Source organism: Bactrocera tryoni, chromosome 3, assembly GCF_016617805.1.
Source record: "Bactrocera tryoni isolate S06 chromosome 3, CSIRO_BtryS06_freeze2, whole genome shotgun sequence".
Lineage (NCBI taxonomy): Eukaryota > Metazoa > Arthropoda > Insecta > Diptera > Tephritidae > Bactrocera > Bactrocera tryoni.
Genome location: NC_052501.1, coordinates 59703702 through 59719920, shown reverse-complemented (window position 1 = coordinate 59719920; position 16219 = coordinate 59703702). Strand labels below are relative to the sequence as shown.

The window sequence follows — 16219 nt, the reverse complement described above, 5'->3', positions numbered from 1 at the left end:
TGAAACGTTAGATTGGTTCATGACATTTACTTTTTGAAGATAATTTCATTTAAATGTTGACTCATGTGGTTTCAACAAGATGGCGCTACATGCCACACAGCTCGCGATTCTATGGCCATTTTGAGGGAAAACTTCGGAGAACAATTCATCTCAAGAAATGGACCCGTAAGTTGGCCACCAAGATCATGCGATTTAACGCCTTTAGACTATTTTTGTGGGGCTACGTCAAGTCTAAAGTCTACAGAAATAAGCCAGCAACTATTCCAGCTTTGGAAGACAACATTTCCGAAGAAATTCGGGCTATTCCAGCCGAAATGCTCGAAAAAGTTGCCCAAAATTGGACTTTCCGAATGGACCACCTAAGAACGCAGCCGCGGTCAACATTTAAATGAAATTATCTTCAAAAAGTAAATGTCATGAACCAATCTAACGTTTCAAATAAAGAACCGATGAGATTTTGCAAATTTTATGCGTTTTTTTTTAAAAAAAAGTTATCAAGCTCTTAAAAAATCACCCGATATAACTCACATGTTCGCCGATATATGTGGCAAAAGTCACCCGGAAGTTAAAAAATCTTTGTATTAGGTCTCTGAAATTCAATTATATATATATCTCACACATTTACAGATATTTGCGGTAAAAAGTCAAGTATAGGTACTGGGGTCCAAATATTCGGTACCTAAAGGCTTAGACAGTTTTTATTGGATTTGAGTCATTTCTAGCCCTAAAGTGGTATACTCAAAAGACGTTATTAGTGCAAAGTTGTATCGCGTTATATTGATTGCTTCTTGATTTACACCCTGCAAAGTGAAAGAATCAAATGGAATTTAAAACTGTGTTATAAGGGAAATCGGCGTGGTTGTAGTCTTCACCTAAAAGTGAGCGGTGTCATGCCCATCGTCCAATTTTGATGCCTGCTCCTACAAAACCTTTTTATACCATCTCGGGTGTCAAATTTTATATCTCTGTCGTATTTCGTTATTGATTTACCGCACTTTTAATAGTTTTTAACAGTGCCGTTATATATGGAGTGGAAGGGATGAACAAAACTATTATACTTTTTTGCAACATGTTGCAAGAGAATTTGGTATAAATTGCAAAATAGTTATCTTAACATTAGCCACAAATTGAGTTAAGCCCTTATAGAACTCACTTCTAACAAGGCAGGTAATAACAACAAGTCATATAATACCATATACATAACTATTTTCTTTCAACTATTACATTATTAACGTACATTTCCTACAAACTCAGTGAAATATGGAGGGGTAAAAAAACATCATTAATACGAAATCAGAAAACCTAAATTTTCTGACTTGGATCGGAACGAATATTCTAAGTTCCAATTCCAAAAACGATATCATTCGGTTTTATTTACCAGGAGGTATAAAATCCCAGAGGTGCCTCCTTCCTAATTCGGAGACTCACGTCTTCCATGAAAGCAAGTTTTCATGGAGGCCAAATATTGAGGAGAGAGTAAGGAAGACTTCGGTTGCCTTATATTGCTGTAGAGCAGCTTTAGAGAAAAGGTAGAGTTTCAGTGAACGTTTTCTCGGATGGATCTTAGCTAGGAGAAAAGGTTTGAGGGAGAGTTTTCTGTATGGAACTTTCGTCAATTCTAGCTTTAATGCACACACACCAGAACAGTAATACTAGCGCTGAGCTCGCCAGCTGTGCACTCAAAGCTATTCAAGGAGCGTCTGTTTTCAATAAAAGAGCTACTCAATCATCAGACTCGTTTGGGTGCCTGGTCGACGACCCGCCTACGAAACAGCGAAATCGTTTTACCTAGAGTAGAACGCAGGGAATCTTTTGAGCTACTTGCCCTTAGATTGGCCATTGTCCAATAGCCATTCATGCGATAAGGCTAAAAAACTTGACGGACGGGAGTTGTTAAAGTTGAATGGGGTAGGGTGAAGTGGAAACATCAAATCATTTTCTCCAGCGTTGTTCAGCTTTTGTAAGACTGAGATTGAAACGTCTCAGCAGTCTTACCTTCGGCGAACCAGGAAACGTAGCAGAAACTGACATTAGCCGTCTCAACAAATTTGTGATATATTCAATGCATTTTGTTGATTTTAAAGGGTCTTCTGATATGTTATATAACCTAAAACTCCTATTTAGGTAACACAACAGACCGGCGATCGAAGCTGTCCAAATGAGTTCCAAGTGGGTCGACCTTGTAACCTAACCTAACTTAAACCAGTTGTGAAGAGACTTAGAAAATATAATAAACAATTTAAGTTTTGAAGAAAAATATTCATGAAATTTTAATTTGACGAGATTAAAAAAATTGTGCATGGATTACTGCCTAATGGAACCCTCAGAGTGGACACTTAAAGCCGAGCATTTTCTCATTTACGCTCGGTTCGACCTTGAGCGTCCAATCTGCGGGCACCCTAAATTGTTCAGATCGGATCACCATAAAATATATCTGTCATACAAACTGAAAGATTGGAATCAAGTGTTTGTATAGAAAAATGTTTCATTTCATGTTTTTTTTTGTTTTTCCGCTATGTTGTATGTATGTATGTATGTAAACAATCTAACCTTTTCAACGATGAGTGTGCTAAGTAATTTTTAAATTAATAAATTTAGGTAAAATATAGCAAAATAAAAGTGAAATGTGAACTTATTTCAATGTTTAGAGTGTATATTTAAATATACAGAGTGAAAAACGTGAAAAAAATTTAGTGAAACATAGAGAAATACCTTGTGTTATTAGTGCAAATTTTTATTAGTTATTTTTATATTATTTTTGGATATTTCTTCTCTGGAGAAGCTCCCCAATCCGCACATACCCCATTTATACGGAAATTCGGTTCTTTTACCCCTCCGCCAAAGTAATCGGAATCGTGCCACTATGTTTGCTTCTCTACTGTGGAAAGGACCAATAGCTAAATTTTGAATTCAGTCAATTTCTAACAAATGTTAAAGTAAATATATGCAACTACATATGACTTGCTACCCTTTAACCACTCGTTAATCCAAACATGTTAGGATTATTCACTTTCTTTCGAGCTCCCATTATAATAAATAAACAAACTAAATTTTAATGTACGTGCATATGTATATCATGTACATATAGACATATTTATTAGGTGCACATGGATGAACATACATAGATATTGTTTAAACTCAATATACATACATACATACATACCTAGAACGAAGTTAGAAGTCGTTAAAACCTAGTATGAATGAACGACAACAGCAAAAAATCACTTGATCAGTTCTTTTTTATTGAGTTCAACAAATTAATATAGATACATATGTACATATGCACATGTATTACTCTACTATGTACATAATTATTAGTATGTGGGCTTAAGTCATTACTATGATCATAGACTCGAAATGTTTGCGTCTTATGCTAGCGTGGTAAAGATGCCTCCAATCGGGTCCTAAACCAGTTTTGTGCTACTACGTTCGACGGTAACACGAATTATTGATGTGTATACTTGCACATAGTTAGGCAGATACAAATTACGATACTCAGAGGTGTATACATACATGACCGTATTTATGTAGATGATTATATATACATATATTTGTGTATATCTAGTGTCAGCTGCTCTACGTTGGATAACAAATAACAAGAACCTGGCACGCCATTTTTGTCAAAGCACAGGTGCATCAGAAAAATTACTTCAGCGGTTACATGTCCATACAAACATATGAATATGAGGATGAAGTTTTGCACATTAGTATGTACATAATTATGTATATATGTACATATGTTAATAGAGTTTTTACGAATAAATTATGAATACATATATACATATACATATGTATATATGCATGTACATATATATGTACGCCATTGCTGAACCGGGATTGCAAAATGAATGAAGCATTTTCATACGCCGTCGCTAATACAAAATACATGAGAAGGAACTCACCATTGGGCATAATACGGCGATTCGTAAGGCGAGAAGTTCGCAAACTTTGCCAGCTAAGCGCAGTGTATAGATGAAATGGACACCAAAGTCGCCATTTGCTGCTGGCGTCTTTTATATTTCCTCTTGTGAATGAATTTTCAGTCTTGCTATCTTCCCGTTTTTCCGGTAGTAGTTGTGGTAACATTTTGAATTTATAGTTGAGTTTATTATGATTACATTATTTGCATAGGGCTTTCATATTAATCGTTTTATATACAAACTTTCATGTATGGACTTTTTAAATTAATTTTAATTTATAATGTTCACATTAATTTCCATTATAATTTTTGATTACAATCCCGTATTTTGGCACTATATATGTAGATTAATATAAGTACATGCTTATGTACATGTAAATACATATATAATATCACTTTTTTAATCTTTAGTATTTATTATTATATATGCTTCTTCACTTTATGCAAATTTATCGTTTCTACTTATGTATGTACGTTATTCAACTACATAATGTATGTATGTATATTAAACATTATTATTTTCACGAACCTTATTTTTCGCATATGCATTCACAAACGGATATGCATTAGTATATTTATGTGATTTTTGAGATCTTCGAATTGATTTGGGAAACGGATTCGTGTCATTTTTCTTTTTAGAAAATAAAATGTTTTCTTCGAAAACAAATTTGTATACACATATCCATACATACATACATAGATACATACATATGCTATAATATGTATCTACATACATATGTATATCTGTACATTTACTTGCAAGTGCTTAACTCTTAGTTAAAGATACAAATTTAGATAATCTTGAATTAATTGACATTTGTTTATTTTGCAGTCGAAACAGAGTTACACAAATTTCATAAAGCCACTTATTTTACACATGCGCTATAATGCATACATAGCTATGTATAGACGCAAACTCTAGAATTATTGCTCCATAGGATATTTAAACACATTGTAATTTTTGCCGATACACAAGATTTTGATTGCATACATATGTATGTACATATATGTATTTGTATTCCTGTTTATCCATTCTTGGAAATAAGTACATACAACGGAGAACATACTTGATTTCCAATTGCAACTAGTGTCTTTGCAAAATTACTAACTTATTAGTGTCTCCACTTTAACTCTTTAGAGATTTAAAATAATTGTAGCCCATTGAATCATACATAATCATCATTGGTACAAATATTTTACAGATATAACAGCTACACTGTTGTCCAAATGCTGAGATGGCGAGCAAGGCAATTAAAATGCCCACACACATCCGTTTTATCCAAAAGAGAAGCATATGTATGTAACTACATATATGTAATATGCACACACATAAGTGTTTTCTTAGTTTATTTACACAGGCCGTGCACAAGAAGAAATTCACAACGTCGATTCCGAATAAGGGCTAAAAATGTACTAACCACACATTTTTCATAATACGGGTACAACCATGGTATTTTCTGCATGGTGGAAAACAATCCATGAATAGAGAAATTCGGTATACACTACTGCAGCCAACGCATTTCATCTCGGCTCACAAGAGTTTGTGCACATGCCTATACAACATACTTTAATGCACGCACGTATTGTAAAACAAGTGTGTTTGTTGTATTTTCACAATGAAGAGAAAATGAAGCTCTTATATTTTTTAAGAGAGGATGAGACTTCGTGATATGTGTTGGATACTCGAAAACAATACACTTACGTTAACGTGTTAGCTGATTATGTTATTACGTACGTGGAATGAACGTAAACCTTTTCAACGAGACCCTTTCATTGCCATACAAAATAAAAATAAAGGTGAAAACATAATTTCTGGCATAAGGTTCCAAGAGATTGTACTTCAGGTTTAATTATAAAAATGATTCATACAAATACTATTTGTCAATTGAAAAAATAATGAATTATTTTTTTTTTCTGTAAATATTGCGAACATTCTTATGTTTAGAAGTACATTTTTTATTTATGAATTGTTTTAGTTTTAATATATTTGAGATATAAACTATTCCACCTTTTAGGTTGAACCAAACTGGTGACGTAATTTTTATATGTATATACATAGATATATGTGACCTAGGGTTCTTAAAACCATTCGAACAATCTGAAAGCCAATTATTACCAACCGATTAATACTATTCGAATATACTACTGTGGGCAATAATGCCTTAGTTATCCGTTAAGTTATTTTTGTTCTAGCCTCGGCAAAAAAGTAACCATTTCTCCTCTTTCATTAAACATCGGTGTGATTAGCTTACTCGCTCTCCCTCATTGATTTTGCGCATCCGTTTCGTTAGCCATCTTTTGCTGAAAATAGTTTGTTTCGCTATTGTTATGGTCACCCATGTGTTACAGAAAACTGGTCTATAGGTAATTTGTTTGGTTATTCATTGGTCACAGAAAACTGGTGCAATCGTCATCGCGACACTTGCTATGGGTCATTTGTTTCGTTATTCATAGGTTATAACATTATTAACCTTATCTATCTATCTATCTAACCTATCGTATCAATAATTTTCCTTTAAATAAAACAATTAAAATTTTTATTTTACATTTTTACATTTGCATATAAGTACATACATATGTACATTACAAACTGAATTTTCCTTGCAATCATTTTTACAAATTTTAAGTAGTTGTTATAGATTAACTTTTAAATATTAACATTTATATATAAATCACAAACTAAATTTTCTTTTTTACAATCAATTGTTTGGCAACATTTATGTATGGTGTTTACTATATTAACATTATTTTCTTGGTAAAGTGGGTATGGTATATGGTTTATATATAATTTATATTGTTATACTTTGTATAATTTACAATACTAAATCAATTTACTAATTCTTAATATTCACACAATTTTTGCGTTTGTAAGCTAATTTAACAATAATTTTTTTAATTAATTTAGAACTATTAGTACTGAGCAATTCAAATAAATCATAGAAATTCGCCTTTGGCTGATTGGTTAAGTTTCACCTATAAGTTTTGCGTTTATAATTGCCGTAATGGATCCATCACCAGTCACAAACACGCAAAACTGAGTTATTTCTATTGCGTTCAAACAGCATATAAATGTTTTGATATAGCTGCCTGAGTGACTCCCAAAGATTCTATGAGGATTTCTAATATTTGTAGCAACCTTTATCGAGTAAGGTGGCCAGGACGTTCTTAGTCTATTTAGGCAAAATCACCACTTTTAAATCGTGCACGCCACTTTTAGTCCGTAATACCATGTTCAGACCGAAAATTATAGGGATTAGATTACTAGCGGGATTCTGTAACCAGTCTCTAGTCTCTATTTGAGACATTTTGAGGCAAAGTCTCAATTTGAGACTAGTTACTATTCCCTAAACAGTCTCTAGCGTTAGTCTCAAAATATTGAGACCTGGTAGTTAGCATGTCACAAAACTAAAAAGAACTCTTGTCTGCCATTTTGAATATACTGAATAGAGATCATCATAGATATTAATCGATTGTCGTTTCTTTATATTTTGTAAGCAACTCAAACACGAAAAGGTTAAAAATAAATCAAATTTTACATAAATTTCGTAAATATTATGAAACAAAGTCAACATATATTTTTATTTTCATTGATAATTATGTTTTTGACTATGTTATAGAAAATTTAATATTTGTTATCGACATATTTATTTTCATTCAAGTGTAAAAACATCTCTGAATAATGAAATGTAATAGATTTTGTGACTGTCACTTACAGAATAGCAATATCATCTCAAGTCTCACAAATTGTCTCTAACTTAAAATCTCAAATTTAGAGACTTGAGACTGTCTCAAGTTACAGAATCGCACGGTACATTTAAGCATTTCATACCCCAATAGCCCTGCAAGACGGAGGTAACAGATTGCACAAACACATTGAAACATTTTCAGCTGTTCACTAACACTGTTACATTTTCTGGAATTTTCAATTGAATGGGAGAATACGTAAGTAAGATAGAGAAAAACTATCGACATTCTAAACATATTGTAATATTAACTTGCTAGAATAGGAGAGACGAATGCCCAATTTTTCAAGAAGAAGAAAACGAAAAGCGCAGTTTATTTTGGATTTTAAAGAGGTAAGTTCGTTACTTGATAATTTGATACTTTATAATTAATTTATATTATTTATATATACATATGTATATTATTAATTTCTTCTGTATAGAGAAACTAAAAGGCTTAACTAGGAGAAAAAGGTAAGCATTGTGAATTGAATGTTGTGTGTATAATTAAAAATTTTAATATTACAGAAAACATTTGGAGGATTCAAGTATATTGGGTACAACAAACAAATAAGAGAGTAAGTTTTAAATTAGTAAAGCTAAATAGCGCATATTTATTTCAAATGGTTGCTATAGATTATGCATTTTTGTGAAATATGTAATTTGTACTTTATATCTACATATATATGTATGTATATACATACATACATGTGTAAATGTAAAAAATTTAAAATCTAAATTGAAACGAGTTGTGCGGTTACAATTATAATTGTGCCGACTTTAGAATACCGTCCCACGATTTCGGGAATAAAATGGGTATTGTCGGATTGAGGAGGTTTTTCAGAATTAGTGAAGTGCTAGTGAACATAAAAAGCGAAATATATGTAAGTGTAAAATTAATTAATGGAGGATGGAGTCATGTGTAGAAGTTCACGCAAGTGAGGAAAGTTCTCTGATCGCCATTCACTTGGGAGTGGCCAGAAACGATTCTTTTACACATGGCTCAAGCAGCTCACAACTTCCGGTCTTTGACCAAGTATCCTCTGGGTAGCCTAAGAACATCCGTTCGAAGGCGAGCTAATGTGAGAAGGCGAAACATCCCCTGCTTAGGGTTGTGCGCTGGGTTTGGGACCCGCCACGTAAAAAACACCCCAATGAAAAGAAAGCGACAGCCTCGGAAGAGAAACCCCCTTTTGATGACGACCATGGCAAACGAAATAAGGACTACGAGATAAGGGCATGCACCTGGAATGTCCGGACCCTTAATTGGGAAGGTGCCGCTGCCCAGCTGGTTGATGTCCTCGCGAAAATAAAGGCTGACATCACCGCCGTCCAAGAAATGCGATGGACGGGACAAGGACAGAGAAGAGTAGGTCCTTGTGACATTTACTACAGTGGCCATACAAAGGAGCGCAAGTTTGGTGTTGGATTCGTGGTGGGAGAGAGACTCCGTCGCCGAGTACTATCATTCACTCCGGTAAATGAACGTCTAGCCACAATCCGCATCAAAGCGAGTTCCTTCAACATATCGCTGATTTGCGCCCACGCCCCGACGGAAGAGAAGGACGATGTGACCAAAGATGCCTTCTATGAGCGCTTGGAGCGCGCTTATGAGAGCTGCCCCCGCCACGATGTCAAAATCGTGCTTGGCGACTTTAACGCCAGGGTGGGCAAAGAAGGTATATTTGGCACTACGGTCGGTAAATTCAGCCTCCACGACGAAACATCCCCAAATGGGTTGAGGCTGATCGACTTCGCCGGGGCCCGAAATATGGTTATCTGTTGTACTAGATTCCAGCACAAGAAGATACATCAAGCTACCTGGCAGTCTCCGGATCGAAAAGCCACCAACCAGATCGATCATGTTGTGATAGACGGAAGACACGTCTCCAGTGTTCTAGACGTGCGTACGCTCGAGGTCCTAACATCGACTCGGATCACTATCTTGTTGCAGCCAAGATACGCACCCGCCTCTGTGCAGCAAAAACGCACGTCAACAAACACAAGGAAGGTTCGACGTCGAGAAGCTGCAATCACAACAGACAGCCGAACGATTTTCTACTCGGCTTGCACTCCTGCTCTCTGAGAGCACTCGTCAACAACTCGGTATAAAGGGAACTGTGGGACGGCATTTCAAATTCTTACGTACAGCTGCAACCGAAACCATTGGTTTTCGGAAAGTGCAAAAGAACAGCTGGTACGACGAGGAGTGCCGTGTCGCAGCGGAGAGAAAACAGGCTGCCTACCTCGCAACGTTACGATCGACCACTACACGTGCGGGATGGGATAGATACCGAGAGTTGAAGAGGGAAGCGAGACGCATTTGCAGACAGAAAAAGAAAGAGGCCGAAATGCGTGAGAATGAAGAGCTTGATAAGCTGGCCGACAGGGGTAATGCTCGAAAATTCTACGAAAAAATGCGGCGGCTTACAGAAGGTTTCAAGACCGGAGCATACTCTTGTAGAACCCCCAAAGGTGATCTAGTCACTGATGCCCAGAGCATACTTAAATTATGGAGGGAACACTTCTCCAGCCTGCTGAATGGCAGTGAACGCACAACACCAGGAGAAGAAGAACCCGATTCCCCAATCGATGACGATGGAGCAGACGTTCCATTACCCGACCATGAAAGAAGTTCGAATAGCAATTGCCCGCCTCAAAAACAACAAAGCGGCAGGGGCCGACGGACTACCGGCCGAGCTATTAAAACACGGCGGCGAAGAACTAATAGGGTGCATGCATCAGCTTCTTTGTAAAATATGGTCGGACGAAAGCATGCCCAACGATTGGAATTTAAGTGTGCTATGCCCAATCCATAAAAAGGAGACCCCACAATCTGCGCCAACTACCGTGGGATTAGCCTCCTGAACATCGCATATAAGGTTCTATCGAGCGTATTGTGTGAAAGATTAAAGCCCACCGTCAACAAACTGATTGGACCTTATCAATGTGTCTTTAGACCTGGAAAATCAACAACCGACCAGATATTCACCATGCGCCAAATTTTGGAAAAGGCCTGTGAAAGAAGAATCGACACACAGCACCTCTTGGCCGATTTCAAAGCTGCTTTCGACAGCACGAAAAGGTGCTGCCCTTACGCCGCGATTTCTGAATTTGGTATCCCCGCAAAACTAATACGGCTGTGTAAACTGACGTTGATCAACACCAAAAGCTCCGTCAGGATCGGGAAGGGCCTCTTCGAGCCGTTCGATACCAAATGAGGTTTCAGACAAGGCGACTCCCTGTCGTGCGACTTCTTCAACCTGCTACTTCAGAAAATAATTCGAGCTGCAGAACTTAATTGAACAGGTACAATCTTTTATAAGAGTTTACAGTTGCTAGCGTATGCCGATGATATTGATATCATCGGCCTCAACACCCGCGCCGTTAGTTCTGCTTTCTCCAGGCTGGACAAGGAAGCACAGAAAATGGGTCTGGCAGTGAACGAGGGCAAGATGAAATATCTCCTGTCATCAAACAAACAGTCGTCGTACTCGGGACTAGGCACCCACGTCACTGTTGACAACATGCGGTGTGTTTAACGTGGGTACCTGCTGACGACAACCTTACTCCACGGCGCTCAAAAGCACAGCGGACCAAAATAATGCGTTGATCAGCGCCCTGAGAATGCTAAGCATTTTCAGTACCAATTGGCAGTGTGGCATGGACACACTAACCACCTTGGTAGGGTTCGAGGCCCATCTAAAACCTCTGCCGTGCTTTGGGTCCGGCACCCGGTTGCAATGCAACTCCACATTCAACTGACAAGGTCAGTTCTTCCCGCATTTGGGTTTTAACCACAACCACCACGAATCTCCACAAAGGGCCAAACCCAATGAGCAGATTGGAGTTACCTACAAGGGCAACTGCTCCCCGTGGTACCAGAATTAAGTCTCCGGTCAGACCTCGTAGCCAAAGCTACTACCAGTTGAGCTTCCATACAGCTCTGGACCGGTAGCCAGGATATTAGTCGCCTCTTACGACAGGCATGCCTTAGCACGGGTATATTCGGTTTCCGACCCAAAAAAAAGGTTCTGCGAAAGATTTATGGTCCTTTGATTAAAAACGGCAGTTTTTGCCATTCAATAATTTACATCACTCAATATTTATCAAAAGAAAACATTGTCATATAGTATTTCGTAATAAAAGCCGTATTCTTTTAAATATTTTCCATATAATAAAAATAATGGACGCATTTTTTCATTTGGGAAGTCGATTTTCAGCAGAAATTAGAAATTAAAAATTTGTTTGTTTACATTTTTTCGCCTTTGTAGTGTATAATCGCTGTTGTTAACTCGGCTATAATCGCTTAAGCTGTTTCTACGCCAATTAAGAAGAACCCTGCAAGACGGGTAGTTGTTAGCAAACGTGTAAACGAGTTGTTATTGTTCACTTTTGCATTCGTTAAAATATTTGTTACTTTTGTTCAGAGAGTGGGAAAAAAGTAACACATAGCTATTTAATGTTCAATGGTTATCTCGCTCTAACCAATGGCAAATATCGCATGCTGCCTTGTTCTAAAAGAATACATACATTTGTTAGCAAATCTCTTCACAGTATGTTACGGGTAACAAATTCTTTCGTTAGCGCAAAGCTTACCTATGTGTTATTGATAACAAAAAGTATTTGTTACCCGAATATCTGTTAGTGTTATTATTTTGGTTATCAGTTTGTTACCTTTAACATGTAATCATGTTAGCAGGAACAAGCATTTCTGTTACCCATTTGTTACTTCTAGCAAATTCAATTATTTTAAATAAAAGTCATTTTTTTAATTATTTTGCTTTATTTAATAATAAAATCAAAATCAGATATTAATTAAATTAATAATATGCCTATTATTATTGCATTCGGCAGAAAAATTATATACAAGTTATTTGAGTATAAAAATTATAATTGTAAAAATTCATATTTTTAAGAGTAAAATTAGACACTTCAACTTAGAACTAATATATACAACTTAAAACTAATATGTACAACTTAAAACTAATATTTACAACTTAAAACTAATATATATAAGTAATAATAATAAAACTTATATTAGTTTAGCCCTTAGTTTATGTTTCTTCTGTTTAAAACGATTGTGGCTTAAGGCCACAAATCTCCGGAGCTCCCCACATATACTGCTTTTATCCTTGTCAGGAAATAATGATTACATCGTCTGAAAACAAACCACGAAGTACGCCGTCCACACTGCCTTTTGCGCCCTTTGATTTCAATATTAGCCGCATCTGTAAAAAAAAATTACAGTAAATTATATTACAATCGCATAATATTTAAAAACGAAATATTTACCATAGCATCCGTGCTTTCCTTTTGGGAAAGTTTGTCTTCCACGAAGCGCACGTGCTCTTCCGATGACATGGGCAGTTTCGAAGCGAGCTCCACGTAATGCTCGTCCTCCAAATCACCGGTGATGCGGCTAATTGAATGGTGCGTCTTTGCCGCTATGACGCGGCATTTGCGCAATAATTTACTTTGCGCCTGCACCTCGGCCTTCACTGGCATCTAGAAAATTAAAATATAAAAATTAGCTTCTGTTTTAATTTGGTACTGTAATACTGCGTTACTTACTTTGTCTGTTAGGGACTTCTCAATGGCAGTGAGACGGGTCTCAATAGCATTCAGCTTCTGGATTATATCTGAAAAACATAAATGTATTTTTATAAAACAAATACTAATATATTTATATATTAATACATTATACCTGCATGGCCGCCAGACGATGGTGACGGTACCACAATTTCTGATGGTTCTGCTGGAGGAGCGCAAAGAGGTTTGAAAAGGTTTTCTTATTCATTATTTAAAACTAAAACTTAACTGATTGATAGGATCCACGTCGAAAACTAAAAAAAAAAAATATTATATAATTATTATATAAAATTAAAAATATTAAGTGGTCGTTTAATTAAAAAATACAATATAGCAACAAATATTACTTTGATAAAGATTTTTGATTTGTAAATACTTACAAATAGTATATTACAGGAGGAAAATATAGTTGAGAAGTGTCTTTTTAAAAGAGAATATCTATTTCTTAATTAATTTTTGTAAAATGAGAAAACATTATAAGGGAAATATTTACTGATTTACCGAAAAATAGTATTTCTGTTTAGGACACATAATTTAACCCTTTTTTACTTGCGACATATCTTTTTGAGATCAACATCCAAGTAAAGAAGTTGTGTATTTCAGCACTAAAGAAAAGACTATATAAATAGTTTAAAAAAATTAAAATGTAAATATCCTTTTTTGAAAAGACACTCCTCATTTGCTTGAAGCTTGAAAAAGTTTAATTTTAATTTAATTTTTAAAATCCTGCTTAGGAGCAGAAATGCGTATATGTATGTTTATGATGAAACACTAATGTTGTTTTTATTTTAAACAATTTTAGATATTCTGCATGCGAACAGATATCTTGGACGAACAAATGAACATTTTTAATTATGGAGGAGGTTATCCAGTTCAAGAATTTAAATATTCGAGATATTTGCGTTTAAAGGTGGGTTTCCAGCTCTCAAAAAAGCAAAAACTTCATATAAAAAATCGCTTATGAAATGATCAAGAAGTTTTCTGGTGTAAATTAATTTTACACTTACATATATTTCGCTTTTTATGTTCACTAGCACTTCACTAATTCTGAAAAACCTCCTCAATCCGACAATACCCATTTTATTCCCGAAATCGTGGGACGGTATTCTAAAGTCGGCACAATTATAATTGTAACCGCACAACTCGTTTCAATTTAGATTTTAAATTTTTTACATTTACACATGTATGTATGTATATACATACATATATATGTAGATATAAAGTACAAATTACATATTTCACAAAAATGCATAATCTATAGCAACTATTTGAAATAAATATGCGCTATTTAGCTTTACTAATTTAAAACTTACTCTCTTATTTGTTTGTTGTACCCAATATACTTGAATCCTCCAAATGTTTTCTGTAATATTAAAATTTTTAATTATACACACAACATTCAATTCACAATGCTTACCTTTTTCTCCTAGTTAATCCTTTTAGTTTCTCTATACAAAAGAAATTAATAATATACATACATATGTTCGGCCGATAGCCCATAATGCTAGTGCTGCGTATTTTCTTAAGTTTGTATAATAATTGTATTATTATGTAAGCTTTTATAAAATAAAAAAAAAAAAATAAAATAAAAAAAAAAAAATAAAAAAATATAAAAAAAAAAAAAAAAAAAATATACATATGTATATATAAATAATATAAATTAATTATAAAGTATCAAATTATCAAGTAACGAACTTACCTCTTTAAAATCCAAAATAAACTGCGCTTTTCGTTTTCTTCTTCTTGAAAAATTGGGCATTCGTCTCTCCTATTCTAGCAAGTTAATATTACAATATGTTTAGAATGTCGATAGTTTTTCTCTATCTTACTTACTTGTACGTATTCTCCCATTCAATTGAAAATTCCAGAAAATGTAACAGTGTTAGTGAACAGCTGAAAATGTTTCAATGTGTTTGTGCAATCTGTTACCTCCGTCTTGCAGGGAAGTGTATAAATCAGCTGTCATAATGTAATAGATTTCCAATCCTGACAAGTAGATGGCGCAAAATCAGAGTCGCACAGAGAGATTTAGCGTGGATCAGTTTCAAATCACTCCGATGAAGTGATTTTGAACGGTCATTTTTGTATGGCGAAATCTTGCTAAATTTTTAAGATTAGTGGGATAATCCATTCAACAGCCGAAATCGTGTGATTAAGTGTTGGTCTGCACATGGTATAAGCTCAGCTAGTGAACCATAAACTTCCACCACTATAGACGACTTTCGCCCATATGTAATTCAAGTTTTGAAACACACGAAATAACGGTGAAAAGCTGAAATGAGTTTGATGAACATACAGTTTTAAATCCTTTTTATGCGATAATTAGTAACCGAACTCTATTATGGTAGTTCTTAATATAAAGAAATTTTTCTACAAATATATACAAAAAAGTTGTGATTACAGCTTAGGGAATTAAACAATTACTTCTACAAATTTATTTACTTACCCAAGTAAGGTATATAAATTTCTTCACCAACTTGTATAGGTGCTCATTTGGATTGAAATGTCAAATGAGCTTTTGGTACACAACAGTGGTTAATTTTGCTTTGAAGTAGATAAAGTCCAGCACCCTCAATGTTGAGAAATTTACCAGCGGCTTTAAAGAATAAACATGTATACGTCTGGAACAATGATAGGATATTTAACTATTAAGTAATTGTTGTTAACTTACATTCTACCACTTTATTGTAAATGTCATCAATATATTCATATATCAAGTTTTGTTTTATCACCTTCAGGCATTGGTAAATAACAATTTTTCACGCATTCCGCCGACGGACTCGTCGCAAAGCCCTGACGTATTGTGCCAATCATACCCATTAATTTCTTCAAACAACTTTTCTGTATTTATACGAACAATTAGCATAATTGTTGCAATCATGGTGTTGTTGAATCGCATTCTGACAAAGGCACTAACAATGCAGTGTACATTTTAGCGACGCACATTTTATAGAATTGCACACATCAGAATTTCAATCTGCAATTA

General features: G+C 35.1%; 1 protein-coding gene, 2 long non-coding RNA genes and 1 pseudogene across 7 annotated transcripts in view; 2 read left to right on the top strand and 2 right to left on the bottom strand.

Moving 5' to 3' along the window:
* LOC120770319 overlaps positions 1-5178 on the top strand; it is a 37980-nt gene extending 32802 nt beyond the window's left edge. Inside the window, exon 4 of the long non-coding RNA XR_005704924.1 lies at positions 5122-5178. This is a non-coding gene — a long non-coding RNA (uncharacterized LOC120770319). The remainder of the gene's footprint in view (positions 1-5121) is intronic.
* The window catches only part of LOC120770318 (nephrin), a 91591-nt gene extending 86291 nt beyond the window's left edge, over positions 1-5300 (bottom strand). For 4 of the 5 annotated variants that reach the window (XM_040097700.1, XM_040097696.1, XM_040097698.1 and 1 more), the window contains exons 1-2: positions 5120-5206; positions 3903-4253 (exon numbers count right to left, since the gene is read on the bottom strand). In XM_040097700.1, coding sequence (XP_039953634.1) covers positions 3903-4086 — 184 coding nt within the window. In that variant the 5' untranslated portion in view covers positions 4087-4253; positions 5120-5206. Of the gene's footprint in view, positions 1-3902; positions 4254-5119; positions 5207-5248 lie in introns of those variants that run through there. The other variant, XM_040097697.1, reaches the window with a different exon arrangement.
* Positions 5301-7954: 2654 nt separating this feature from the next.
* LOC120771534 lies at positions 7955-8219 on the top strand. Its single transcript, XR_005704976.1, has 3 exons — positions 7955-7995; positions 8085-8115; positions 8170-8219. It is a non-coding gene; the product is annotated as an uncharacterized LOC120771534 (long non-coding RNA).
* A 4357-nt stretch (positions 8220-12576) lies between these two features.
* Positions 12577-15199, bottom strand: LOC120770712 (annotated as a pseudogene).
* Positions 15200-16219: the final 1020 nt, after the last annotated feature.